General features: G+C 41.1%; 1 protein-coding gene across 1 annotated transcript in view; it reads right to left on the bottom strand.

Annotated features, from left to right (window-relative positions):
- Positions 1 to 27,723, bottom strand: part of LOC111146517 (WASH complex subunit 5) — a 61,107-nt gene that overhangs the window by 26,096 nt on the left and 7,288 nt on the right. The window contains exons 4-17 of the mRNA XM_022502060.1: positions 27,430 to 27,514; positions 26,730 to 26,830; positions 24,516 to 24,708; positions 21,589 to 21,741; positions 17,813 to 17,926; positions 15,675 to 15,846; positions 10,843 to 10,970; positions 7,675 to 7,804; positions 5,254 to 5,366; positions 3,700 to 3,866; positions 3,550 to 3,625; positions 2,224 to 2,334; positions 1,308 to 1,448; positions 172 to 252 (exon numbers count right to left, since the gene is read on the bottom strand). Of these exons, the coding sequence (XP_022357768.1) occupies positions 172 to 252; positions 1,308 to 1,448; positions 2,224 to 2,334; positions 3,550 to 3,625; positions 3,700 to 3,866; positions 5,254 to 5,366; positions 7,675 to 7,804; positions 10,843 to 10,970; positions 15,675 to 15,846; positions 17,813 to 17,926; positions 21,589 to 21,741; positions 24,516 to 24,708; positions 26,730 to 26,830; positions 27,430 to 27,514 (1,765 nt within the window). The remainder of the gene's footprint in view (positions 1 to 171; positions 253 to 1,307; positions 1,449 to 2,223; positions 2,335 to 3,549; positions 3,626 to 3,699; positions 3,867 to 5,253; positions 5,367 to 7,674; positions 7,805 to 10,842; positions 10,971 to 15,674; positions 15,847 to 17,812; positions 17,927 to 21,588; positions 21,742 to 24,515; positions 24,709 to 26,729; positions 26,831 to 27,429; positions 27,515 to 27,723) is intronic.

Below are 27,723 nucleotides of genomic sequence, written 5' to 3'. Positions count from 1 at the left end.
TGCTCTCTCTTCCTCCATCAGTAAATGAATAACATGGAGATCAAGAGCTGAATGTGAAACAGCAAGGGACACAAGAGGACCATGTCATTCCCTGTTCCCCATGGGAGAACCACCACAGTAATCCAAAGAAAGAGTCTGTGAGGTCACGTGGACCAGCATGAAAGCTATTACCTTGATGATGCCAACCAAAGTTGTCTTCATCATTAAGATGCCTTCAGTAAAAATGGAAATAGCATGAGTGAGCTTGGCAACCTTTAACAAAGAAAAAGAAGTTAATGAAGTACGACAGATGAAAGATCCATAATTTCTACAGGAAGTGAAATTAACTGGCTGATAGTCCAGGAATGAACCAAGACCGCAGGAATGATGTGCCCTGGTCAGAAATGAGGTGCCATGATGGAACTGAGAGACCACTGTTAGCCATGCAGAGAACGGGGTCAGCAGACATGAGGTCGTTCTTTAAATGCTGACCAATCACCTCCCCTTCTTTGGGCTTCAGTTTCCTATGCATAAAAGGAAGGTTTCCATGAGATGGACGGTCCTTTCCACGTAGAAAAGGCTCATCAAGACCCTAAAAAGGTAATCTCCCCTTTCCTGCCTTCTACTTTCTTCCCCCAAGCAACACAAGGGGACATTGATAAGGTAGACCAATGCTATATTTATATTTTTGAGTGTGAACAAATACGTAAATTCAAAGCTTGACTATCCAAATTCCTGATGTAATTTTTGGAGTTGTGTCAGAGAGGATATAAAACTGACACTGGGATGTAATGTGATGGCAGCGAATTCCTATTGTCAGTTTCCCCCTGATTTCACTCTCACATCTCCTGAGTTCAGGGGGAAGGAAAAGCAGAGGTATTTGGGAGGAACAACCCAAACACCCCTGAGGCCGCTTGACTACAGAGTGGGTTTAAAAGTCTGGCTGGAGGAATTGGTTAATGGACCCCAGATAACTTTGAGCCACTGATCTGATGTACAAAGCGGGAACCCGAACGTGAAAAGTCTTGGCAAACTACACCCCAGAAAGAAGGGCTGATTCCCCAGGACTGTTCGGGAGAAAAGTGACCAGTTGAGTTCCACTTCTTCTGAGGACACTCAGGCTGGCGGGGCTTTAAATAACTCTGGGACCAGGTAACGGATACAGGTATGGCTGCACTAACTTGGCACAAGGAGTTATCACTGAGAGTAGGAAAAAAGAATCAGAATTGGTCTGGTGGTCCTAGGGATATGGCAGGTAACATGGACCTGGGACATGTCATGGTTTGGGTTTTAAATATCAAAAGGCAGAAGTCAGAGGGACACGCCACCTCGTATCGTGGGCCAAGCTGAGCATAGTCCCTCAGCTTGTCTTTGTCCAGGCGGGTCGGCACTTCAATGATATCGTGGGTCTGAAGCTTTATGATCTTTAGGAGAGAAGTAAACATGCTTTCTGGAATGATCTGCAAAACCTTTAGTGAAAGAGGAAAGGAAAAACAGTTGACATCTTTTATTTTGCAGCCGATAAATGCTAGGACGGCAGGAAGACAGTACCAGTGTGTACAAGGAGCCACTTGTCTACAGGAAGAGATGCTAAGGGACTTAAGAGTTATTTTCACATCTGCTCTCAGGTACACGGCTACGTTCCTTCAAGTATCAACTGCTCACAGGATATAAAGCTAGTCCTCATATACATGGAGCAAAAAGATATATCTTTTCCACATTACAAACTCTTCAAAGACTGAGGATCAGAGGTGTTAGTAACATGGCTATAGAGCACTCAGTTAGTACGTGACACAGGTAAATTATGAACCCGGGTCTGTTGGGCTCCACACTGTACCTTAAGTTATTGAAACAAGGACCAAAATTCCTCTGAAACCTTTAAGTTCTAAGTAGGATATGCTTGATCTAGACGGGGCTCTCTTCCCAGCTAGCTCTGTGACTTCGTAGAAACCAATATAATCTCTATTTCAGTTTCTATACCTACAAAATGGGGATTAATACTACCAGCATTTAAAACAGAAAACAGAACAGGTATAAAAATTCTTTGGAAGTAAAACACACATCCATATCCATAGTACCAGTAAGAATCGGTTTATGTTCAGACATTGCAAATTTCTGCAGTCAAGTTAAGAATACAGGAAGGAAACATGGGTATACTTTTTCTAGGGCCCCAAGAGTCCTTTTTGTCTTTAAATAGCAGCTAGTTTGCCAATAAAATAAGGATCACTTTGATGCATTTCTTACCTTTCTCACATAGGACACCAATTCACCAGAGTAATATTGAGACACACTGAGAAGATCAGGACTATTTGCTTGATTAATTCGAAGAAGGGGAAGATCGAGGGCAGAGGCAAGCTGAAAGAAAAGTAGGTATATCTGTTTCTCTATCTCAAAAAGTCCTAGAAATCTCTCTTTCCACAAAGAGTAACATATAACAAAGCTCTTGGGTCCTACCCAGGAGAAAGCAACAACCACTGAACTTCATCAAAGTCATTAATGACCATATTAATTTGTCATTAATAAAAAATAATGAGTTATTAATGACATCAATTAATAAGTTAATAAAATTAATGACAAAATGACAATGATACAGTTTTTTAAACACAACAGTCATCGGCTATGGCAGTGGTTCTCAAACTGTGGTCCCCAGACCAGCAGCATCACCAGCAGCATCAGCTGGGGACTTGTTACAGATGCTGTTCCTTGAGCGCCACCCCAGATTTACTTAATTAGAAACTCTGGGGGTGAAGCCCAGCCATCTGTGTTGTGACAGGCCTTCCAGGTGATTCTGTTGCCCCTCAAGTTTGAGAGCTACTGTGCTACAGAAGTCAGCTACTCTTGGATGGAAATCACTGTGGCAGATGGATCACTGTACTGAATCCAACTGAAGATGTCACAGCATGTACGGCGTGCCGTTATTTTATGTACCACTCAGAAAGAAAGAAAACGCTGACAACTGAACTCTGATGTGCTGTCAATTATAAAACCATCCCCATTTACAGAGATGTTTAAATGGGAAAGTGCACCTAAGAACTGGTGTATAAGGTGACTCTGTCAGAAGACACTGAGTCAATTATTTGCTCATTTATCTCGATCTGAAGTCACCTCGAGAGCAAGGGCCCTCCTTGTGCTGTTCACCACTATTCCCTCATCTTTAGAGGAAACCCTGGTTTGTAGCAGATGCTCAACAAGAATTTTTTAAATGAGTAAGGAAAAGGACTTAATTCACATCTAGAGAAAAAAGGACCTTGGTAGAACTTTAAAAATGTATTTTTTTAGTACCACATTTTTAGTACCTTGGTAGAACTTTAAAAATGTATTTTTTTTAACTTAAAAACTATTTTCTGTAAGACATCCAGCTTATGTTAACTGAAACTTCAAATATGCATGGCATCTTTTGAAACTGTGCTCTTGTGGGAAAACTGCTAACAATTTTTAGTCTTTAAAGAGACTTAAATTACCTAACTCCCTAAAAGAACGAAATCTTGGACTGAATTCATGCATGAGGTAGTCAGGAAGACCAGTTCCTCCCTAGTGACTGAGAATGTGATCTAACTATTCTTTGCTTACCTTTAGGAATGTAGCTCTGAGTTTAGTAACCATAGATGGGTTTACCCTTATGCTCTCTTGCATGATGGATGTGAATCTGTAAAAGAGATCAATGGTAAGGAGAATCCATGGTAGCCTTCATCAAGGGGAATGTTAGGCTGGTCACATTACCTGTCAATTAATTGCCAAGCAAAAGAAAGGTCCCCAACGATCTGCATTGTGATCAGGACCTCCTCTTTAATGTTAATGGTTCGGATCATTTGGTGAAGAAACTTGCGAGTATCAGCAAGAAACTGACAGACTTGCAGATTTGATTCCAACTGGTGAAATTCTTGAACCTGTGTCACATAAATACATTTAATTAGAAAATTCCAAGTGGCTTTGGTGGTGTTCATTTTTCCCTGAAAACACTTCAAGAAAGGCACGCTACTCACGAAGAATTTCTTGGCAAAATTTCTATTTCAAATGATAATTTTAGAAATGTATAAGCCAAGTCATAATGTAATGCACAGGTTTCTAGAATTAGAAAATGTTCTACTCTTTCTACTGTGTATATATATGACATAATGAGTGGATACTTCCATCTTTCATCTTAGTCTCAATAAACACATATTAGAAAATCCTCTTAATTCTGAAGATTTGCAGGTTTGCTAAAAAACAGAGTAAAAGTCACATCACAACCAGGGTGTTGGCATTTGGACATTATTAAGTTCCTTTTGTTGGATTCCTTAAAACAAAATAATGACTCCCCAGCATCCTGAAGTTGTAATGTATATAATTCAAGGTGCCTGGGCCATTCCTGACATAAATAACACAAATGATAAAAAGCCTCTGACATTTACCAAGTTGTTTATAGTTGTACTACAAAGTAAAAGATCCAGGAAACAAGCAAAATAGGAACATTACAAGTGGGGAATTGTCGGCTAGGGAAACTGATGCACTAACAATGGAGAACTGTTTTGTGTTGCCATTAACAATGACTAACAAACCTCTCAAAAAAAAAAAAAAAAATGAAGCCTGTAAGAAAGTATGCCAAATAAAGTATTACTTCTGTCTCTAAAGATATATACTTTATCTAAGGATATATATTTATCAGTTGAACAGGGTTCCAAGTAAGTATGGATGATGTTTTAAATAGCTGATGGTTACTGTTCTCATCCTTTTGTTTATTTTTCATTTTAAACCTAGTTAAGCATACAATTAAAATTTCAGGAGTGGGAAAATATAGTAATTCTTTTTTGAATTTGAGTAGATAATATTTGAGTAGATGAAAAACTATTTCTTTTTTTCTAGAAAAGAAAACATCAGTTATAAGCATATGATCATTATACAACTATGGTTATTGGTTGTGTATTCCTCTGTAGTCCCCCACCCCAAACTCTTCCCCAATCTAGAAATGGTGTCTACAGTGTGGTCTTGTTTTAGTTCTTGCTGTCTTATCACAATTTCCCCGGTTTCTATATTGTTTTCATAATTATTTTTCCAAGACTATATGTTTCTGCAAATGGAAATGTCATCACTTTTGTCGGCATTCTCTTCATGCTGATCACTTCCTTATTCTCCCAATTTTAGGACACTGGATATAATATTACAATGAGCAGAGTATGCCTTTTGTGTCTTCTGATGAAATATTCTCTCAGATGTATTTCCGGGACCAGATTGCCGGGTGGGTTGGAAACTATGATTCATGATCCAAGCGCCCCCCTTTAAGAAGGGTTTTCTTACCTCCTCCAAAGCTTGTATGAGCTGCACTGTTTTCCTGCCTGCAGCAGTGGAATCATCGTGATTTAAAGACATGATCTGTTTTGAGATCTCTCTGAACCAAGCTTGCAGGTTTTCTACAAACACAGAAACAAGGAGAGACTGCTGAGACCCCAGGATTCCTGTACCTGTGGCTTTGAATCTACTCAGGAACCCCTTACAGATCTAGGTCTTGTTCACAGAGCTCTCACTGGGTACCTGACCTCGCCCTCAGGGATTCTCCACACAAGAACCACCAGAGTGCCTTGGGCATGTGACCTGGGAGAAGAGAGAGAACTTTCTATGTCAGTGGCTTAGTGAACACAAGTGTGCGAATGGGCACAGGAGTGGGGAGGAGTCAGGAAGGAAATGAAAGCTGGGACAGAGAGTTCCCGGGGAGGGTTTTCTGGAGAAGTGAGGATGGGTAGAGAGAGAGGCTCAGGGACATTTTGTCCCTAGGTGAAGGGACAGACATGGACAGCAGCTTTGGGACAAAAATGACAAAAAAAAAAAATGACAATGGCACGTCTTGGAGGACAATGAGGGGCAACGTGTCAGGAATGGGAGGGATGAGCTGAAGAGCTGAGGAGGTGCTGTTCGCTCTCACAAACCAATTTCACGCAGCAGAGAAAGGAAAGGGCACCAACATGCTCTGGGGACCCTCAGTGTGGCAGGGAACACTCAAAGCTTGTCTCGTTAACTCTTCACAATAATTTATGCAGGGAGGAATTAGAAGGCATTTCTCAGATCAGGCAGCTGATGGCCAGAGATGTTCAGATCCCAGGCAGGGTCACACTGCCACTAAATGCCATAGCCACACTTTTCTCAATGGTCTGGTCTGATTCAAAGGCTTTGTTCTTTTTAACTCACCAAGTTGGTTCCCTGAAGTTTTTGTTGTTGTTGTTGTTGTTTTATTAATGGGATGATTTCACTTTAATAAAAGCACTTAAGGGCTTCTAAGTTATTTCAAGAATTTGTATGAAGCATGCTAGTTGTAATTTTAAGGTGGTTTTTTTTTTTTTTTTTTTTTTTTTCTTTTTTTGTAAGACTGAGGGACAGCTCTGGGCTAGCAGAAAGAGCACAGGGTTCAGGGTCTGAGGTGCCAAGCTCGATCCAGGTTCTAAACCTTTGCTACCTTCAGCAAGTGACTACCTTTACAGCTTCAATTTCTTTACACGCAAGACAAGAATACAGATGTTTATTTCACAGTCTCATAAGGATCAAACGAGAAATATTTGCGGAAGTATTTCCTAAACTGAAAAATGCTATGTAGCCAGATAAAGTAGACGATTCTTTATCTTTGAAAGGATGTTGGGATTTATAAGAACCTAAAAGCAATTAGAACAAAAATGAACATGCCTGATTCTCAAAAACTAATCTGTTTAGATTGCTAGAGGTAGTTCCTTGTTTTCTAGACACAATCTAGTGACCTGCAAAACATGTTGCCAATTTATATCACATGAATAAAAACACAGCCAACTTTCCCCACTAGGAATAATAAAGTAACTTGGAAATACATTTTAGGCCTACCATTCAGCACCAAATAAGTCAACAAAAGCCAAATATAGTAATCACAAGATCATACTGATTAAAAATAATAGTTTTTTTTAAACAAAAAGCTATACCATTAAGCTTTTTTCAAACAAAAAACCTATACTATTCTATTATGTAATTAACTTTATCAGAAATGAATTTCAGAGTTAAAGCATTAAAAAGTTTATCATCTTAAAATTCATAATGGTAGTTTGGGAGCATTTTGAAAGGTTTCTATTTATATAAAAATTTAAGTGAGACCATAACTTTCCTTTAGATAAAATTTGCAAAAAGAAGGGGAATTAATATCATTAATATCATTAAAGTAATGATTAATATCATTAAGAGCAGTGTTTCAGAAAGTCTGCAGGTCCCCTCTTCTGCCACTAGATGGCAGGCACACCATGGGGCAGAGGGTGGGGGTAATGTGGGAGCAGCAGACAAGATTAGAAGCTGAGAATCTTGCATACCATCTATGTTAGTAGTTAGTAATATTCTTGAGGGAAGTATCCTGAGAAGATCAGGACAGTTAGGTCCTTCTGTCCCTCCCCACAAATGCATATAAGTTAACACACCAGGGGTGCATACTCTGGTGAGGGTCGGGAATAAATTATGACCCTATGGACTTGGTATAGTATAACAACCCTTCTAACCCAACCACATACTTCCAAAATAAGAAACCTCAAGTCCAGAGAGGCTACGAAGGTTGCCTAAAGGAGCACGAAGCTCGAGGGAGCTAAAACTAAGCTTTAGATCTTCATTAGCAACCCCCTAGAATACGATGATGACAACGTAAGGACTTTTTACTATGCTGCTTTCCAGTAATTTTTGTGTACACTTCAAGCACACCAATAGTTCCTCTTCAGCAATTACCATTTTTCTCCACTCGGGTTAGGGGTTTCACTCCTGAAAAGACATCAGCAAGCTCCATCATCCGCTCTGAACCCTCCTTCTTGTAATGCTCCCATTTGGCTTGCTTTTCTGAAAGCATTTGCTTGAACATCTGTTGAAAGAGACAGAAAAGAAATTACTTAAAAGGAAGTCTAGATTAGGCAGTTTACCAAGAAAGCCTGAGTGAAACCCAATTTGTTATAAAAATATATGCCTAAAAGTAACATTACCCTGATGTCATCTCTCAAGCCGTCCTCCTTTGTACAAATCGAGGGGCAAAGCTAGACCACTGCTAAGACAGTGGTTCTCAGAGCAAATGAACAGAGTGTCACCTGGATGGCTTTAAACTTCACAGATGCCCACACCCCACCCTTCAAGATTCTGGTTCAGAGGGTCTTGGGTCGACCCAGGAAACAACATTTTTAAAAGACATGAAACTTGGTGACCACTGCTAAGTAACAATTTCTGGGGTCAGGGAAGGCTGAGCATTATCTTGTCTGATTAGTGGAGCATGAGCTAAATTACCAACACAAGTTCTTTCTTTGTGATCATACAGTAAGTCTATTTATGAACTCATGTCTTTATAAAAATTAAAATCCTATAAAGGGTTGGGTAGAGGAGGGAACAGTGTATCTCAAGGTTTGTTTTTTTTTTCCATTGAAATAAACTTTAGAAACACATTTTAGGTATGTCACAAATGTACCAGGGTTTATTTATTGAGCTTGGGTACTAAGGGGTAAATATGAGAGTATACTGATTTTTCTCTTAAATTCTTCATTCCTGGGGCGCCTGGGTGGCTCAGTGGGTTAAGCCTCTGCCTTCAGCCCGGGTCATGATCCCGGGGTCCTGGGATCGAGCCCCGCATCAGGCTCTCTGCTGGGCGGGGAGCCTGCTTCCCCCTTTCCCCTCTGCCTGCTTCTCTGCCTATTTGTGATCTCTCTCTCTCTGTCAAATAAATAAATAAAATCTTTAAAAAAAAAAAGAAATTCTTCATTCCTCAGCATCAAAATGAATTTTAAAAGATGAAGACTTCATTGCAGATGAAAGGATCAAGACTGGTGGAATTCTGTGGGCCAGAGGAAAAGGAGTCTCAGTGATCAGGCAGGATGATTCAGCAATGAAAAGTAACAGGATGAGGAACTGTCTGAATTATTTCTAGAGTCTGCCCTATCTTTTCTAATGCCTGGGATCAATCAATGCCAGGTGACAAAGCGGCAGTGACTAAAAATAACACTGAGGCCTTCATCACAGACCGCATGGCTTGAAGCCCTTCAAACACTCATTCACAGGTTGAACTTACAGGTTTCATCTTGCAAGATAGAACTTGGGATAGGGGATGGCCCTTCAGTTAGGAGATGTGCCTTTATATAAAAATTATAAGAAACACTGGTCCAATTAGTGAGTTTATAGGAGAATCAGAAGGTGATTCTAGAAAATGGGTTGAGGTGGGAGGTAGGTTAACAAACCGAGCTGAAATGTATTATCTCTCGTTTGCTTGATTTGCATTGGGTAGTTGGTTTCTTTCTTTCTACCAGATCTTTCTCTTTTGAAGATCTTTCACAATGAGTTGGTCTTCTTTTCCCTCTACCAGAACAGACAGAAGGAAGCTGCCTGTTCTATTCCAACAGATTCCAGAAAAAGATCAATGATTAGAAATGCAGGGTTGGCCAGGCAGATGACCCAGACCCATCCTGATTTTCATGCAGCAAGACTGAGCTACAGAACTCTTGGGGAACTAGTGCTCGGTTCAGGTTCCTAACTGGACTGAGTGCACTGATTCCTCGGGGGCGACTCTCACTTGCCTCTGCAATTTGTTTTGACCAACGAGTAAGATGCCTGGTTCCTGCTCTTGGGTCTTTCTTGGTTTCTTATCTCGGCTTAATCTGTCTCTCTTCCCCCACTGTACCGAGAGCTCCTTGATGGTAGGGACATGCCTTGTTCATTTTTGAATTCCTAGCACCTAGCTGGGAACAGAGCAGGTATTCAATAATGATTTGCTATTCAGAGGGAAAACATTAACGTTCTTAAAGAGATCAAAAAGGGGTAGCGTTTCTCTGATCTTAAACATGATACCCAGACAAGTCACTGCAAACTGAAAACACCACGCACACGCATTAGCACGATGTTAATAATACTAAATGGGGAACACAGTGTCCTCGTGTATCTAGAAGATAAACATCTAGCATACCACTAACCAGACTGAGGCAAGACAAAGATCAGTTCCAAATGGACATTAACATCCATGGCTAGTTCCGGGCCCACCTGATCCAAACCCCCAAAGTTACTGGTTCTAGAACTTAGGCATTCCTAAGGCATTAAGAACTTAGGTATTCCTAAAAGTGGCAAATCTGCCACTTTTATTATGCCCACAGAGGCTTGTTATTTTAGCCTTAAGACTGACTAACCCCAGAATCTCCTTCGGGAAACCTGAAATCCTTAAAATCCTTAAGTTGACCTTGCTTAATTGCAAATCCTCCATCCTACTTAAAGGCCCTTTCTAGCAGGTTCTCATGGCTCTTCCAATGACGACTGAAATCCTGCCAGGCCTGGGCTGGCTCCTGCCCACCTTTCAACCTCATCTCATACCACTTTCTCTCATTCTCTCCCCTCTAGCCAACTGGTCTTTCTGGTCCTTGAACTGGTCATGCTATTTCCTACCCAAGAGGACCTGGGTGTGTTCTGCCCCCTCTCTGGCATGGTCTCCAGAATGCTCCCAACCTTTGTCTTAGCTAACTCTGACAGGTTCCTTTTTTGGGTCCCTTCAGAAGCTCTCGCTTCTCTTCTCAGGGAAGTTGGGGATAGCATCTTTGATTTTAGGTCCTCTGAGAACTATGTTCCTTTCCTTTAGAGCACATTTCTCAGTTCGTATTTACATTTTTATTAGTGCAATTCTCAGATTACTTGTTCGTATTCCTCATTAGACGGCCACCTCCAAGTCTTGTACAATTTCCCCCATCCGTCTCCCCAACAGCAGTAGGCACTAAATGCCTATTATATGTTCAATCCTGTCCTTTTAGTGTAAGAACTATCGCAGACAGCTAGAATCTTAGCCTGAGCCAGAGACGCAGTTACAGAATCCTAATCCTTTTAAAAATAGTTTTAAGCATAAAAACACTAAGATGTTGATGATTATTTATTCAAGGGTTTTACCTCTTTGAGTATAAACTCAAACTGTGCAGTGTCCAACAGCAACTGAAAGAGGATCTTGGGATTGTACCTAGAGTCCGTTAGAATCTGGTCCTTGATTTGACGAAGGCGTTTGTTGTTTGGGTCACAGGCTAGAAACGGGAAGAAAAGAGTTCCTAATATATTAAATGTGTAGAAAACATGAACCATAAGGGGGAATTCTTAAAAACCTTCCTTCACTTTCATTCATTTTAAGCATCTGAAAATAAGCAAAACATACACCATGTACAACATACACACGGAAAAAATATAGTGTATCTATGCCACGAATAAGGACAACTGAACTTTTAAAATATGACAGTTGGATCTGGCAAGGAATGTCATTCATGATATATTATAGAAGGAGAACAAGCGGCAGAAAAGCGTTCCAGATTTTGCAGGCATTCTTGGATTGATTCATTACTGACTGTCCAATACGGACAGACAGAGCCTTCGGACACCATTCCATCAGTGGGCAGCCTCCTGATGTCGTTTGCAGCTGCTTCTGCTTTCGGCATTGCTCTCTGGCATTCAGGGAGGACGCTCTCAGTTTTTTGAGACTGCTCTCCTCAGAAAGGCCTGTTTGCAAGGTTGGCACATCTGGGAACTCGGATTTCAGGAGATGCTACCACTCAAGTACTAGTAAGAGTGGGCCGCTATGCCTAAACTGTTTGTACAGTGTGTTTTATGATGGCCACCTGCTTTCCCTCTAGGAGTCTGGAATTTTGATACATGCCAGGCAGAGGCTGCCTGTGATCAGCCCCAAATAAAAACCCTGGACATGGAGTTTCCAAAGAACTTCCCTGATTGGCAACACTTTACACATGCTGTTGCAATGCATTGCTGAGGACAGGGGTTCAATTAAACTCATCCTGTGTGACTCCACCAGGAGAGGACCTCTGGAAGCTTGTGCCTGGTTCCCTCCAGACTTCACCCCATGCGCTTTTTCCCTTTTCTGATTTTGCCTTCTATCCTTCTGCTGCAATAAATCACAGCCACAAGTGCTAATACATGCTGTGTCTTCTAGGAAGTGATCGTAGCTAGGGTGGGCTTGGGGGTGTCTGACACCACCGGGAAACAGAGTTACCCACACAAAGATATGGCACCTCCAAACAGGAAGAACCAGACCTGGGAGCGTTCTGTTCCTTGTAAAGACCCAAGGGCATGGCAGGCACTCGAAGCTTCCTGAACTATCTACCACCAAGGCCCAGAGAGATTCTGGCAACTAGGCCAAGGTGACAAAATTAGGCAGGGATGGACCCAGGGGCAAAATATCTAATATCCTGATTCCCTGCTCAGCCTCTCAACTCCTAACCAAATCTATTTCAAATAAAATAAGCAATTTGTTAAAGAAAGGTATATAGAATTTTTAAAAAATACTGATATTTGCTGAAATTAGTTTGTGGGGCCAATTATTTATTTAGGAAAAAATAAGAAAATATGGTAAGGCACAAATAGTTACAAGTCAAGGCTAAATGGACTATAAATAGTCAAAATAAAAAATTTAAGGCAATGAAGATTGTCAGAAAATTCACATTTGATAACATTTAAAGTCCCTGGCTGCTGCTCTGGTGTCACACGGCTTTCTTATTTTCTTAGCCCCTCAGTGGTATCCCAGGATGTCTAATGTATACAGAAGGACTGTGTGGTATATGTCAGGGGCATTTTCTGGTGTTTCCGTTCTGGTGAAGCCTGCAGATGGCCATTTTTTATACCGATTTTCTAAGCCAATCCATCAGGAGGAGACTCATGACAAACTGGAGAAGGGCTCAGTTTTCATGGGAAACCTCAGAGTAGGATTATTATGCATTCGTCACAACTATCTAGGAAGAGCTATATTGGAACCAGTGACGTTGACAGCACAGAGACAACTTTTTCGGCTTCAGATCTGCCTAACAAAATCAAATGGACCAAACTGACAAAGAGTTCCATTTGTTTTGTATTAATTCTGATTTAATAAGAAACCTTCTGAGACTAATTTGCTTTCATTTTCGGATAGGGACCATCGCCCTGCATTAATAATTAATTCCTTGGTAGAAATCAGGGATGGTTCCAGCATTCTCAGAGGCTGAACCCATCTCTGACATCTGACGTGCAAGAATGCAGACTCAAGAGAATTGAGGCAACAGATCTTAGAAGCATGGTACCCTCAGAGTCAGACTTCAGGAGCCGGACAGCCCTGCCTGGGGAGGTTGGCTCTGAGCGTGTTTCTTCAGAAGCTTCAAGACACTGGGGAGGCATCCAAAGCCTGGGCGATATGTCTCCAGCAGATCAACAGGAGGGAATATAAAGAATACACATTCCTGGGACACCTGGGTGGCTCAGTTGGTTGAGCGGATGCCTTTGGCTCAGGTCATGATCCCAGCGTCCTGGGATCAAGTCCCACATCGGGCTCCTTGCTCATCGGGGAGCCTGCTTCTCCCTCTGCCTCTGCCTGCCATTCTGTCTGCCTGTGCTTACTCTCTCTCCCTCTCTCTCTCTCTGACAAATAAATAAATAAAATCTTTAAAAAAAAAAAAAGAATACACATTCCTTCCTGCACATGACAACTGGAACCACCATAAAAGCTAAAGAAGCAGTTACTTTCCCCACGCATGACTCACCATCAGATAGGTAAATCATTTGTTTCTGGTAAATGATGACCTTACGCAATTAGGTCAGACAACTGCCAGGCACAAAAATGGAAAACAGATGTGCCTGAAGATAAATGCACAGAATAGTGTTTGTGTCCCTGCAAGGGTGCAAATCCCGGAGACTCCCTGGCTCCTGGACTGGAGTCTTGGAGGTCAGGCATGGTCGTGGGGAAGATGACAAGGAGGCTGAGTCACTGGAAACCCACTGTTGGTTTTACGATAGAATATAATAAGGCCCCGAGTTATTTACATGCTTAGGCATGTAAGACTGGTAAAGAAGATTCAAAACTGAGTCAGTATAGCAAAATCCTCAAATTCGAACTGGAGTTTATATAAAAAAGAAATGTGACTAACACCAGATCCATTATATGATTCAGCGTCAGCCATGGTATTCGTGCTGTGAGTAAATAAACTGGAGAGAGATGAAGGCAAAAGAGTAAAATGGAAAAAAACAAAAAAACAAAAAAGTGGAAAGCAGCACTTTTGAGAAAGGTTTTGGAGCTGGAGATTTCTAGTGTGAAGAGAGAAGGCTGAGGAGAAAGTCCACGTATTTTCAGAGGTACAAAGGATGAAGAAATCCACCTGCTGTCTTCACTGCTGACCACTCCCAGGACGTGGAACCAGATGGGAGCTGGAGGGAAGAACATCTTTCCTGGGAGGTTTGGGCTACGGGCGGCTGTGTTACCATGGGAGGCTGCAGAATCATGGGCAGGATTTTTAGAGACACAGCCTCATCCCAAAGCACAACCGTTGAAAGCAGTGCCTGTCTCAGGGTCACTCTCAAGTGAAGTTTGTTGATGAAAAACAAAAAGCAGGAGGCTTTACAGGGCTGCTGAATGACACGCCTGAGAGCGGGAAGCGCATGCGCTCCAGGTGAGTGAGATCGTTAGTTAATTAACATCAATCCAGACTTTACTAAGTACGAGGAATTGTGTCAGCTCTCAACTAGCTCAGGTTAGTCCAATCTACTTATTTTTCCATTAAACCAGGGCTTTTTGTTTTGTTTTGTTTTGTTTTTTAAGTCAAAGTCACGGACCCCGTGGAAGCATTTCCTACAATCTGTGAAGCAACTGAACTTGAAGGCCCATAGTGTCTCCAAGAGGACTGTGGACCAGAAAAGGTTAAGACCCAGTCTACCTTTATTAGGCACTCTGGTTTAGCCTGTTCATCAACTCTGTGGGTCCATGTTTTTCTGTACTTCCCAAAGTATACCTTCTTCTCTATCATTTCTCCAGTCTAGAACTTCTTACTTCAAAATCCAAGGTTGGCGGGGGGGGGGGGTTGGGCAGTCTGCTCCTGTATCCTGTGTGGATCCTTTCCTGACCACCTTGACTTCTCTATGCCAACAAGCAACATTTCTCTCCTGCTCTGGACTCAAATCCCAGACCCCACCATGTGTTTTGCACATCTGACCCTTACTTACTGGATTAGCTCTTGTATTAGTTTCCTGCGATCACTACAAAGTTAATGGCTTAAGAAGACAAAAATGTATTCTCTTATAGTCCCGGAGATGAGAAATCTGAAATGCGTCTTGGATAAAATCAAGGAGTCAAGAGATCTGTGCTCCTTCTGGAGGCTCTGGGGGAAATCCTGTTTTCTTTCCTTTCTCTGCATTTGAGGGCACCTGTATTCCTTGGCTTGAGGCTCCATTCCACCTTTAAAACCAGCAATGGCCTGCTGAGCCTTTTCATGATGCCACCTCTCTAGTTCTGACTCTTCTGCTTTCTTCTTGCCCATTCAAGGACCCTTGTGTAGATTACCCTGGACCCATTGGGATAATCCCAGATAATTGAACCTGACAAAGGCACTATTCAGGTGGGCTGTTACCTAGTCCAAGTAGACACAAAAATGACTAACTTAAAAAGCAACTTGATTCTCAGGGTGCCTGGGTGAGGCACTCAGTTGGCTGAGTGTCTAACTCCTGGTTTTAGCTCAGGTCATGATCTCATGGGTCATGAGATCGAGCCCCTGTCAGGCTCTGTGTTCAAGGGGGAGTCTGTTGGAGAGTCTCTCTCTCTCTCTTCTTCTCCTTCTTCCCCTCCCCTGCATGCTCGCCCTCCCTAAAATAAAAAAAGCAACTTGATTCTCTCCCAAAGGCTAAACCATTTTGCATATGTGGAGCATATCTTAATTCTGAAGGCCTTTTGTGCAGCCATGCGGATGGGCACACCTTTTGCACATTACCTGAGTCGGCCGTGTGCAGCATCAGCCATCGGATGGCAACATTGCAGTCTCTCAGGCAGTTCAGAAGCCTCGGGATATTGTCCAGAACCATCTCCTCCCTTAAATAACCTTCTTTCAGGAACTGCTGGACTTGAGCGTGCACTCTTTCACTGACAGTGGCGTATCTGCTTGACTTTGTAAAATGAAAAACAACTCGATTTACATTTTCAAAAAGAGAAAATGCTTTTCCACGAAAACAAATCACATGCAGACGAACCCCTGGACAAATAATCACATTTCTATAGGAGATGAGTAACATACGGACCATAGTTGGTAAGGCTTCAAGACAAGTGGTTTATTGAACGTTTCTCAAGAGGACATTGGACTCAGAACCAAGAGAATCCTAAATCCTACCTCCGGCTATGATAAGATACTGGTGTGACTTTGGATTGAACCTCTCCCTCCTGGTTTCTGCAAATGTCAACTGGAGAATCAGGAACAAGTGGTTCTGGGGGCCCCTTCTATCCTTAACTTGGATGGAAAAGAAACATAAAGGCAGTAGCTCAACTGCCTATTCTTCCCATAATTACTGACCAAGAAGGCAGAGCAGAAACTTCTACAGGAGAAGAGACTTCTACAGGCGGATGAAAGCACAACGAAAATATGCCTCAGCAGATGAAAAGTGAATTTTCAAACCAGCCTTTTGGAAATCTGGTCATTCTGCTTTCCCCGAAGCAAGAGTGAAATGTTCAACATCATCAGCCTAGTCGGGTTAGTTTCAAACTATCACCAGGTGCTTCGTTGGAGGACTCTGAGTATCTTCTTAAAACGGCACCAAGGAGAAAATGCAATTTTGGAAAGTAATTTTAGGGATGAAAAATTAATGCTCTGATACCAGTAAGTATTGGAAGCACTGCTTTCTCTACCACATTTCCAGGAGACATGCCAACGTTGAAATTATTTTGTGCATTATTGATGGAATTCAATTTACTTGAATAAAACATGCTGACATTCTTTGAGTCAATATCATTTTAACTGTGCTGGAAACTCAAAACTCAGACAGCCCAGGCTGAGGAAGTTAACTGTTTAGAAATGTCAAGGATACTAACCAACAAAAAGATTTTTATTGCTCTGTTTACTTAGGAATTTCCTTCTGCCTTGTGTTCTTTTAAATTTTTAAAATTATTTATTTAAAATCAATTAATTAACATATAATGTATTATTAGTTTCAGAGGTAGAGTTCAGTGATCCATCAGTCTTATATAATTTAACACCTAGTGCTCATTACATCACATGTCCTCCTTAATGTCCATCACCCTGTTACAGATGAATGGATAAAGAAGATGTGAGATAGATGTACACACACACACACACACACACACACACACACACACACACACAGATACACAATGGGATACTACTCAACCATCAGAAACATGAAATCTTGCCATGTGCAATGATGTGGATGGAACTAGAGGGCATTATGCTAAGTGAAATTAAGTCAATCAGAGAAAAACAATTTTCATGAGATCTCATTCATATGTGGAATTTAAGAAACAAAACAGGATCACAGGGGAAGGGAGGGAAAAATAAGACAAAATCCCAGAGGGATTTAAGCGAATAAATCATAGAAAACAAACTGAGGGTAACTGCCTTGTGTTCTCATCAAAGAGACAGAATATAACCATTTAAACTTTAAGGAGATGAAATGTGTCTAGTTTTGTTGCTTCTTTGACACATCAGAGAGGACAAATTTAAATTACAGTGATAGGACATATTGTGTACATTTAGTTACCATCCTCAATATTCATCCTACTAATGAAAAATTAAAACTCCAGCTACTGGTGAAAGCCGTTCTGTCCACAAGGACACAGACTTTAACAAGAATAAGCAAAGCCAGTTGGGGTCATGTGACATACTGATTTGTCTTAGGATGTTGAACCTTGAACCTAAGTCTCCCACTTACATATACTACGCAAGTTAAAAATCTATAATTACCTATTTTATTAGGATGTGCAAAATTCCCCTTTTGTTGATCACCGCACTTAAAATGTCTATGTGGACATTTGCCAAATGTCCTTGGGAACTCTCCTCCTTCCCTACCCCCAGAGCGGGCTTGCAGCTGTTACGAGAATCCCTCTGCACTGGCCAGCACCTACCTGTTCTCTGACGTTTGAAAGGTCCAGGGTATTGTTTAAAGCAGTTTTTGCAGCTTTATATGGTTCCCAAGCATCTGCTAGATTAACCGTGATCCCCATGTAAATACTAATTACCTGCAAGAGGACACATTCATCCAGTATATTAAATACTTGCTCACTTGGAGGCCAAGTTACAGAAGACACTGCCTACTCCTTCCAGTTCAAACTCCACTGCAGTGGAAACCCACGATTTGCCAAATAGAAAGTAAGCGTTCTGTCTTAGCGACACTTTGGAACAAGGGCGACAAGAGCTACTCATGAGAAAATGACTAAATCAAGGTTGACAGAAAAGCAGACTAGAGCAGTGGTCTCCTCAAACGTTTTCACCTCTGCCTTTATGCAACTAAAACTTACTGAAAACTCCAAAAGTCCAAAGGACTTTTTTTTTTTTTTAATGGGGTTGTATCTGTTGATACTTATCATATTACACATTACAGCTGAGACACTTCAAAAACTATTTAATTCACTTCAAATAACAACAAGAAACCCACTACATGCTAACATAAAATGTTTTTCATTAAAAACAAAACCAAAAATGACTAAAGGTTTCCCAAGAAGTTTTGTGAGAAGGTGGCGTCGCTATTCCATTTCTTGGAGTCTCTAACGTCCAGCCTAACTGAGGACGTCCAGACTCGCACTCGGCTCTCTCAGTCAGGGTCCTGAGGTGACTCTCTTGGGGCCTCTGGAAATGCAGAGTGCACTTGGGAAAGGATGAGAGGAGAAGGCTCGGACCACTGTGGTGTTATCACAAACACAGTTTCACCTCACTGAGCCCTGGAACGAGCCTGGAGGACTCCTAGGGCTCCCCAGTTCACGTGAGAATCTCTCGACTAAAGGAAACAAAGCATTATTTTTGCGGTTCTTAACTCACCTACTTCAGTCTGTATAAAATTGGGATTGTCGCTTCAAATTTTGCTAAAAGTTGCCAGAGAAATCCTGTGGTCCTGGGGATCCTCTCTTTTTGGTGGGAGTGGCTAAGCAGGGAGGTTGGATCCCCAGTTTCATTTCTTTAACAGTCACAGCTCATTGCACTTCCTTTTTCTTCTTGAGTCAGAAGTATTTATATTTGGTATTTGGTATTCATAAATTTTTAAGAAAATTTTCTATTTCTTCAGAGTTTTCAAATATATTGGCAAAAAGTTGTTTAGAAGTTTTCTTATACTTTTAAAAGCTCTTTATTTTATCTTAGGTTTGTTTTTTCAATCTTAAAATATTTAAACTTGTCTTCTCTCTCTCTTTCTTCCTCTCTGGTCAGTTTCACTAAGTATCTATTTTATTATTCTTCAAAAAAACCAGCCTTGGGGCGCCTGGGTGGCTCAGTGGGTTAAAGCCTCTGCCTTCGGCTCAGGTCATGGTCCTAGTGTCCTGGGATCGAGCCCCACATCGGGCTCTGTGCTCTGCGGGGAGCCTGCTTCCTCCTCTCTCTCTCTGTCTGCTTCTCTGCCTACTTGTGATCTCTGTCCAATAAATAAATAAAAAATCTTAAAAAACAAACAAACAAAAAACCAGCCTTTGTTGAATTGATCATCTCTCTTTCCCTTCTTGTCACTACAGTGCTGCTCATATGCTTATTGACTTCTGTTCACTCGACCTACTCTAGTTTCTTAAAGCTCAATATCTAGCTCATTTATTTTTTTCTAGTTTTATTTTTAAGTCATCTCTACACCCAATGTGGGACTTGAACCCATAACCCTAAGATCAAGGGTCACATGCTGCACTAAGTTAGCAAGGTACCCCTCTAACTCATTCATTTTTAATTGTTCTTATTTTTAAAATAAACATATTTAAGGTTTCATTTACTTCAGTTACCCTGAAGAATAGTTTTAGTCATTCCCACGAGCTTCGCTTTGTAGTATTTTGATGTTGGGTGATTCTACATATTTCTTCTTTGACATTGAGATTTCCTCTTTTGTTTTTTAAAAGATTTTATTTATTTGTCAGAGAGAGAGCACACACAAGCACAGGTAGCGACAGGCAGAGTGAGAAGCAGGCTCCCCACTGAGCAAGGAGCAGACTGTGATTAGTATCCCAGGATCCCAGTACCCTAAGATCATGACCTGAGCCGAAGACAAACCCTCAACTGACTGAGCCACCCAGGCATCCTACTGTGATTTCCTCTTGAACACAAAAGTTATTTGGGGGTATATGTTTTTTTCAAACACTTAAAAATACCTTTTAAGCACTGGCTTCTAATGTAATCATGCTACAGTAAGAGAATACAGTCCGTAGACTAAAATTGTTTTTTTAAACTCCATTCACTTTGTGCTCGCTTCGGCAGCACATATACTAAACTCCATTCACTTTGTTATCTGATATTTCCTAACTTTCATACATATCCTTTCAAATATACACAAAACATCTATTATGGATTTTTGAAAGAGCAGGATTATATAGAGAAAGAAATACTAAAATTTCCCATCATGATTACGGTTTCATCAATTTTTACATGTTATTTTATTTTTGCTTTATATATTTTGAGTATTTAACTGGGTGTGAATTTATACATTGACCTTGGATTATTCTTTTTGAAATCATATATGATCCCTCTTTATTTCTATTAGTGTTTTTCATTAAAATTCTCTATGGTGTGATATTAATATTTTCTTACTGGCTTTTCATTGGCTGGCATTTGCCTGGAATCTCTCTCTTAATTCTTTAAAAAAAAAATTATTTATTTGAGAGACAGCAGGGGGAGGGGCAGAGGGAGACAGAGAGAGGACTTCATGCTGAGTGTGGAGCTCCATGCAGGGCCTAATCTCACGACCCTGAGATCATGACTGAGCTGAAACCAAGAGTTAGATGCTTAACTGACTGAGCCACCCAGGTGCCCCAATTCCTTTATTTTTAGCATGCTGGGTGTTTTTTAGGAGTGTATCTTATAAGCATCATAAAACTGGATTTTGACCTTACTTAACTGTGAAAGTATTTCTGTTTCTGATTACAGCACTATGGTCAAAACTCTTAATTAAGCTTAGGCAAATGAACCCAGATTATTAGAGTTTTCCTCCGGGTTGCTCAGCCGCTAGCTCACGAGCGTGATGTGTTCGTGGAGAGGAGGCATCATCTCACTGTGGGCTGTTCTCCCTACAGCTCCCTAATCACAGTCTGCCATTCAATGGCCGGTAACAAGTGAAATACCATCTACCACCTGAGAACACGATCCAATTCACTGTACTTTATTAAAACCTCTGTGTACAAAGAGAACATCTCCTCTACACTGAGTATGTTAAGTCAGCTTTACTCTTTTAAGAATGAATATTTTTGGGTGAGACAGTGTCTAGAAAGTCATAAACACATCCCTGCAGTAATATAAACCCCATCAATATTAGCTTATAGGCAGATGAAACTTACTATTAAAGTAAAATTCCTATTCATAAAATAACAGATTGATTTATAAGCTTAGAGTCATGAAATAGAAAAGAATAAAGAAATACTTATGAAACAGTTACAATCTCAGCAACTAAAACAAGATACATTTGAATACATGGTTTTACCTTGACGGTATCATTTTAATAAAAACAAAACTGTGAGTTCTTCAGGAAGTTTTACTGACTTATTCCTTCATGTTATGATTTCTAAGATTCTCAACATACCTATAGTAATTTTAGCTAAGTGACTGTATGTCTCATTATTTACAACATTACGACCTCTTTTGGCTAAAGGTCAAAAGAACAGAAAATCGGTTCCCTAACAAGGTTATTACAGAGGAAAAGAATAAGACTGATAGTAATACTTGCCCAATTATCTGGAAAGTATTTGTCCACAATCTCTCTCATCTTTGCCTGGTGCGTGTGAAGAATGGAAGGTTCGAAGTAGAGGATCACGTACAGCATGGCGGCTTGAGTCGCCAAGGCCGTGCTGCGGTGCTCGGGCAAAGGGTATGCGGAGACCTGCGAAGCACACAACCCCCCAAAGAGGTAGCAGTTGGTGACGTCTGAATTCATGCGTGTGCCGGGTAAGCGACCAGGTTCCAGGACGGTCGTCTCCCAACAGGGGGGCCCTGGGCCCTGGGAGCAATTCTCAGAGGGCAGCACTGCGAGGGATACCGTGTAACCAGGGCCTGCCTTCTTACTGCTAATCTTCCTTCCCACCCCTCACTCTGCTGCAATTTGAAGTCTGTTCCTCAAAAAAACAAAAAACAAAAAACCACACAAAAAACAAGAAAAAGAAACGAAGCTTTTTTAACCCTGTGTCCTGACAGTTGTCCACTTCTGTGTCTATCACAGACATCTCTCAGTGCTGACAGACCCCAAACCCTGCCACCATTTTCTCACTTCCCAGTTGATCCTACAGCTCACTGAAGCTTGGCCTGCCCTAGCCCCTGGAGTCTCTTCAAGTCACTCATCACCTCACCGTCCCTCCATTCAATGGCCTCTTTTTCACACTCTCCCTTCGCTTCTCTCCTCTAGTTTCCCAGACTCCACTCTCTCTCGTCACCCTGCTTTGCTGGGTGTTCTCCTTCTGCCTGCCTTTTAGGTGCTGGTGCGTCCTAGGGCTCCACTGCCTCATGGGTTCCGAACCTAGCTGCCCATGGTACGTATCACTTCGAGGACTACAAACAGAAAAGGAGGACACTGTGACAAGGGCAGACACTCTGACAAGGGCAGACACAGCAATGTCATAGGGAACCTGCAGGCAGGAATGTGGCCCGGCCTCAGGAAGCTAAGAACCAGAAAGCCTTTACTGTTGCCCCCGCTCTCTCTCCCCAGATTGTTCTTACACAGGGCAGAATGAGGCTACCCCAGACTCCAAATTTTGCATGTTGCGAGTAAAGCCACATCAGACATTGTTTCTTGGGCCCAATTTCAAGTTACCTGGCAAAAGGGAACTTGGTCCATCTTGGGTCAAGCATCTACCACCCCGCCCCCCCACCATCAGCCATGACCAGTGATGGGGGAGGTACAGGGCAGAGTGGGGTAGACACATGGCACAACCCCAGTGTAAGCCGTTAATAAAGGTCAAGGGGCAATGAGAAAACGCAAACACACTGCCTTGACACATGGACCACGTATGAGGCAGAAAGGGTAAAGAGAGACAGTGAAGCAGTGTGGTCTTCGCAGTCATAAAGACCTGAGTTCTGCTACTTAGTTACATGACCTCGTGAAAAGCACTAAACTCCCTAAGCCATATTTTTCTCAACAGCAACATGAGGACAATGTTACCCACTTTGTAGGACTGTTCTGAGGAAAGAGAAAATGGTTTATGAGGAAACCTACTATGACTCTGGTTGATACTGAATTCTCAATAAATGTCGACAGATATTATAAAGACTTAGTATCTGCAGGTAGTTTTTGATTTTGAACTCTTTGTTTTTTTATTTTTATTTTTTTTTAAGATTTTTTATTTATTTATTTGACAGACAGAGATCACAAGTAGGCACAGAGGCAGGCAGAGAGAGAGGAGGAAGCAGGGTCCCTGCTGAGCAGAGAGCCCGATGTGGGCCTCGATCCCAGGACCCTGGGACCATGACCTGAGCCGAAGGCAGAGGCTTTAACCACCCAGGTGCCCAATTTTGAACTCTTAAAAAAAAAAAAACACAAAAACCTCTTTTATTTATACAGACATATTCATAAAGGAAACTAACAGGCTACCTGTACACAGCAGCTGTGCTGTGTAATAAATGATACCCAGTTATTACAGGTCTAATTCTTATTCTAGTAAGAAAAATATATAATACATAAAATTATGTGGGGTTTGTTTGTTTGTTTGTTTGTTTGTTTTTTAAGATTTTACTTTGGAGGCATCTGGGTGGCTCAGTTGGTTAACTGTCTGCCTTAGGCTCAGGTCACGATCCTGGAGTCTCTTGATCGAGTCCTGCATCGGGCTCCCAACTCAGCAGGGAGTCTGCTTCCCCCTGTGACCCTCTCCTCTCTCATACTCTCTCTCTCTGAAATAAATAAATAAAATCTAAAAAAAAAAAAAAAAAAAAAAGGTTTTACTTTGAAGTAATCTCTACACCCCATGTGGGGCTTAACTCACAACCCTGAGGTCAAGAGTTGCATGCTCTACCATCTGAGCCAGCCAGGTGACTCTAAAATTACATTTTCTTTAGGAAAATGAAGTCAAACGATAATTTTCTTTGGTATCCTCTTAAGTGAATGATACACATACTCAGGAGAAAAGTGAGGCAAATTCCAAATGCTACAGGTCTTCAGAGCTCTGTGCAGGCTGTCTCCTTGCCTGGACCTGCCCTCGTGCCTCCTTCGCCACCCACAGTAATCTGGCTGCCCCTGTTGTATGCTGTATGGTCCCTTCTACTTCCCCTAAGCTAATACCTTACTTTGCTATAATTCCTTTAGTTATCCATCTTCTTCCTTCAGCTACAAGCTCGTTATGGGCAGTGACCATGGCCTGCCTTCATCAGCAATGGATGCCAGCAGCCAGCTTGTAATACACACTCAACAACTCTTTCTTGAATGAATGACTGCCAAGAATGCATCTTTTTTCCAAATACAGATCAAATGCCATCTTCCCCCTGAAATCTCTAATTCTGCCCAAATTATTGTCCCCCTTTTCTTTACCGTCCCATAGTACAGCTCCCCAAATTTGAAATTTTTTAGCTGCTTTTATTTTTTTGAGGAAGAAAGAAGGGAAGGAGTAATTTGAGGAGGAAAGCAAAATCCATCTTTGAAACTACTAAGATCTTGATAGATTTAATGCCCACCTGGTTATAAATATCATCAGATCTCAGTCGGCCAATGACCATACTGATGAAGGCTTCATTGATAGGCACTCTCTGGAAATAACTCTCAGGGTAGTTGGGTGGTCTTTTGGCTCCTGGTTGACTGGAATAACCTGTACTTCGGAGCAGCTTACAAATATCATCCATATTTGAATCAGCAGAAGAGCGAGCAGCACTGAGCCATGTTCACAAGGGGAAATAAAGGGCCGGACAAATGGCACATATTAGAAACTCAAAAGCCAAAAAGAAAAGCAGAATTCCATTATAACCTGACTTACATAGTTTCAGATAAGATTTTTGGTCAATTTCTGTCCCTAAGAGTCACAATTACATTTTCAAAAAGCCTGTTACAGCACATACATAAAATGGGTTCTTATACGTATATATAGTTAGTTCTATGTTAAAGTCCACAACCTCTTTTCTAAAATCTAGATTTGCTTCAGATTACAGCATTGTCCAAATATAAGAAGTTAGCAGGGCATATATGATATGATACTCTACTGGGTCTCAACTGGCATTACACGATCAGCACATTAGTATTTCTGCGGTAAGATTTATGAACAGTCACGCAGGTGAGATCAATGAGGACTACTGATAGCCTTGGGTCTGCTCTGCTCAGGTTTTGACTCCAGATGATTTCAGGTTAGATCAGCTTTGCTGCCAAAGGAGTCACTATGTGCACGTATGTGCGTGTGTACACACGCATGTATTTTTTTCAGAGCTCTTTGGATTTCAGAGTCGCAGATAAAGAACATGAACCAGCACCCACATTTTGTAAGTTAGAACGTAGTTTTAAAAGATGATGTCAACTTAGAGTGGAGCATGTAATAACTGGTTCTTTCTTGGCAAGGTGCACCTTCTACAGAGATTTAGTCAAAACATCGCTGATTTTCAGGGGGGTGTGGAGTAGTAATCCCTCAGAGAGACCCAAAGAATCTAAGACTTGAAGATGACCTCCTATTTGATGTAAGAATCTCCTTGCCCACAACTCTGCCTGACAACTGTTTGATGTCATTTCAGTAATGGACCCGTACATTCTAATGAATTAGCTGTTGTACCCAACGGACAAAGCTGGATTGTCAGAGCTGGGCTTGATAAACAAACTTTTTTTTTCTTTTTTTTCTTTTTCACTTCTTCTTGATGTTATTTACTGTTTCTGTTTTTCCATGTACTTTGGGAAATATGGGCAAGGCCACTCCAAGTTCATTTTAAAAAACATGGATATTAAAGCAGCTTGTGGTCAAACTGCTGTGAATGAATCACGCTCTCCTCACATATGCATGAAGCCAAAGCAAACAGGGTAGTTGAGTAGCCGGAGGGGAATGTCAGGCTGAGGGCAGTCCCAGCTGCTGCTGAAGATACAATGTCTCCAACGATCCCTCTCTGTCGAGGATCTGCCCCTTTGCCCTATTTATTTTACCTTAATTTCTATGTTTAAGAATGTTCACTCTAGTCCGTGCCATCTTTTAACTCAGGTTCCTGATTCTTGCTTATCATCTGTTTCTTCCCTGAATTGTGACTATTTTTAACATTGACCTTGAATCCAAGTTTTGACTCATTAATTTAACAAACTGAAACCTGCATGGTAAATACTGGAATAACAGAGCTTTGAGGTGGCTTTTGATTTAAAGACCCAACTTCTTGACGTCGCAGCTGGATACAAACATACAGAACACATGATTGTGATACGTGCTGTTGTTTCTGTTGCTGTGTGTGTGTATAAATTCACTACCTAACCTGGAGTGATACCTTTTCAAAGTCATGAACCTAAAAATGACAACAGAAAACATACTCGTTTCCCTACATCTGCCCAGAAGTAATATTTAAAAACTTTAAAAAAAAAAAAGGTATTCATTAGACTTCCAAAATTCCCAAATTTATCTATCTTTAAGGTAAAGAAACTTCAGGTTCCTTTTTTATTTTTTTTTAAACTGAGGTACCATCATGGACATGATAATCTATATATCTCTAATAATCTACAGTATATAGCTCTTTTATATGTAATATATAGATTATGTGACATATAGTCTATTATTATGATGATGTAAAATATAGAGCAATCATCACAGTTCTACACAATGTTCAGAACATTCTAGATCATATTGCTGCTGTTCCCAGTACAAATAGTATGGAAACCTTCAGTGCATTTTACCAATAGCAAAGCTTTGGGAGGATGCAGTCTTAGCCCCAGGATACCTGTATCGATAGTAAGACACCAGCATTCTCTCTCTGACTTCTCCTTCAATCTTTTGGTCGATGACCAGCAGCATAACTCCATATAAGTACAGTGCTTCACACTATGAAGACAGGAAGAAGGTGGCCAAACTCACAGGAGTATACATTCTTATGGAATAAGGTTGATGAGGGTTAATTAAAAAGAATCACTTTGTTCCCTTTCCTCCTGAAAGCTTTATATTACAGGGAGAATGCAGGTTTCCCCAAGGGGTTCTCACCTTCTGTACAGAATGGGCTTTGAAAAGTGTGTGTGAAATAAATTTTAATTCGCAGTGATTACCTTTCAGGTGGCCTACTTTAGATATTTGTCTAGGGATCCCAAAGGGAGTCCCTCTAAATCCTTTACATATTTAACAAACATTTTTTAAACGATTATTATGTACTACTTTCTAAAGCTAGAAGTCTGAGATGTGAAAGAGAAAGAAGATAAGACTGTTACACTGAGGAAGTTCATAACCTCCACGTGAGTTCTACTCACTTGTAATTCTGTTCGGTCTGCTATGTTCTAAGTTCAGATACTGTTGACTGGAAGAAGATAACTCAGTTTATTTTGCTTCTCTTTAAAGAAGGGTACTTTTCATGTCTTTTGGACTTAAGGGAAAAAAGTGATGCTAAGCTGGACATTCTTGACTTTCTATTTTAAATGGTTACTATTACTTACTAGAAGTTGTTTTCCATCTTCATTGAGAAGCACAGTTTCTAAAGTTTGCTGAATATAAACACCTTCATTGAGATCATCTAGATATCTAGAAATGAAACCCCAGAGCAAGTTATTCATCTAGTGAAAACTTGAACACCTTTGAAGAAGGAATGTAAAGATTTTTTAAACGATGAGGCAAGATACCAGGCCTCCTGGCCTTCAAATAGTCTGTGGCCCTTCGTGCTCTTAAGAATGAACTTGTGAGCTGGAACTCATAGTCATTTCGGGCCACAGGCTGCTAACACTGGTTACTCC

This window comes from Enhydra lutris, unplaced genomic scaffold (assembly GCF_002288905.1).
Source record: "Enhydra lutris kenyoni isolate GAN:26980312 unplaced genomic scaffold, ASM228890v2 scaffoldscaffold14, whole genome shotgun sequence".
Lineage (NCBI taxonomy): Eukaryota > Metazoa > Chordata > Mammalia > Carnivora > Mustelidae > Enhydra > Enhydra lutris.
Note: the sequence above shows the minus strand (reverse complement) of the source record. Positions and strands in the feature narration are given on the sequence as shown.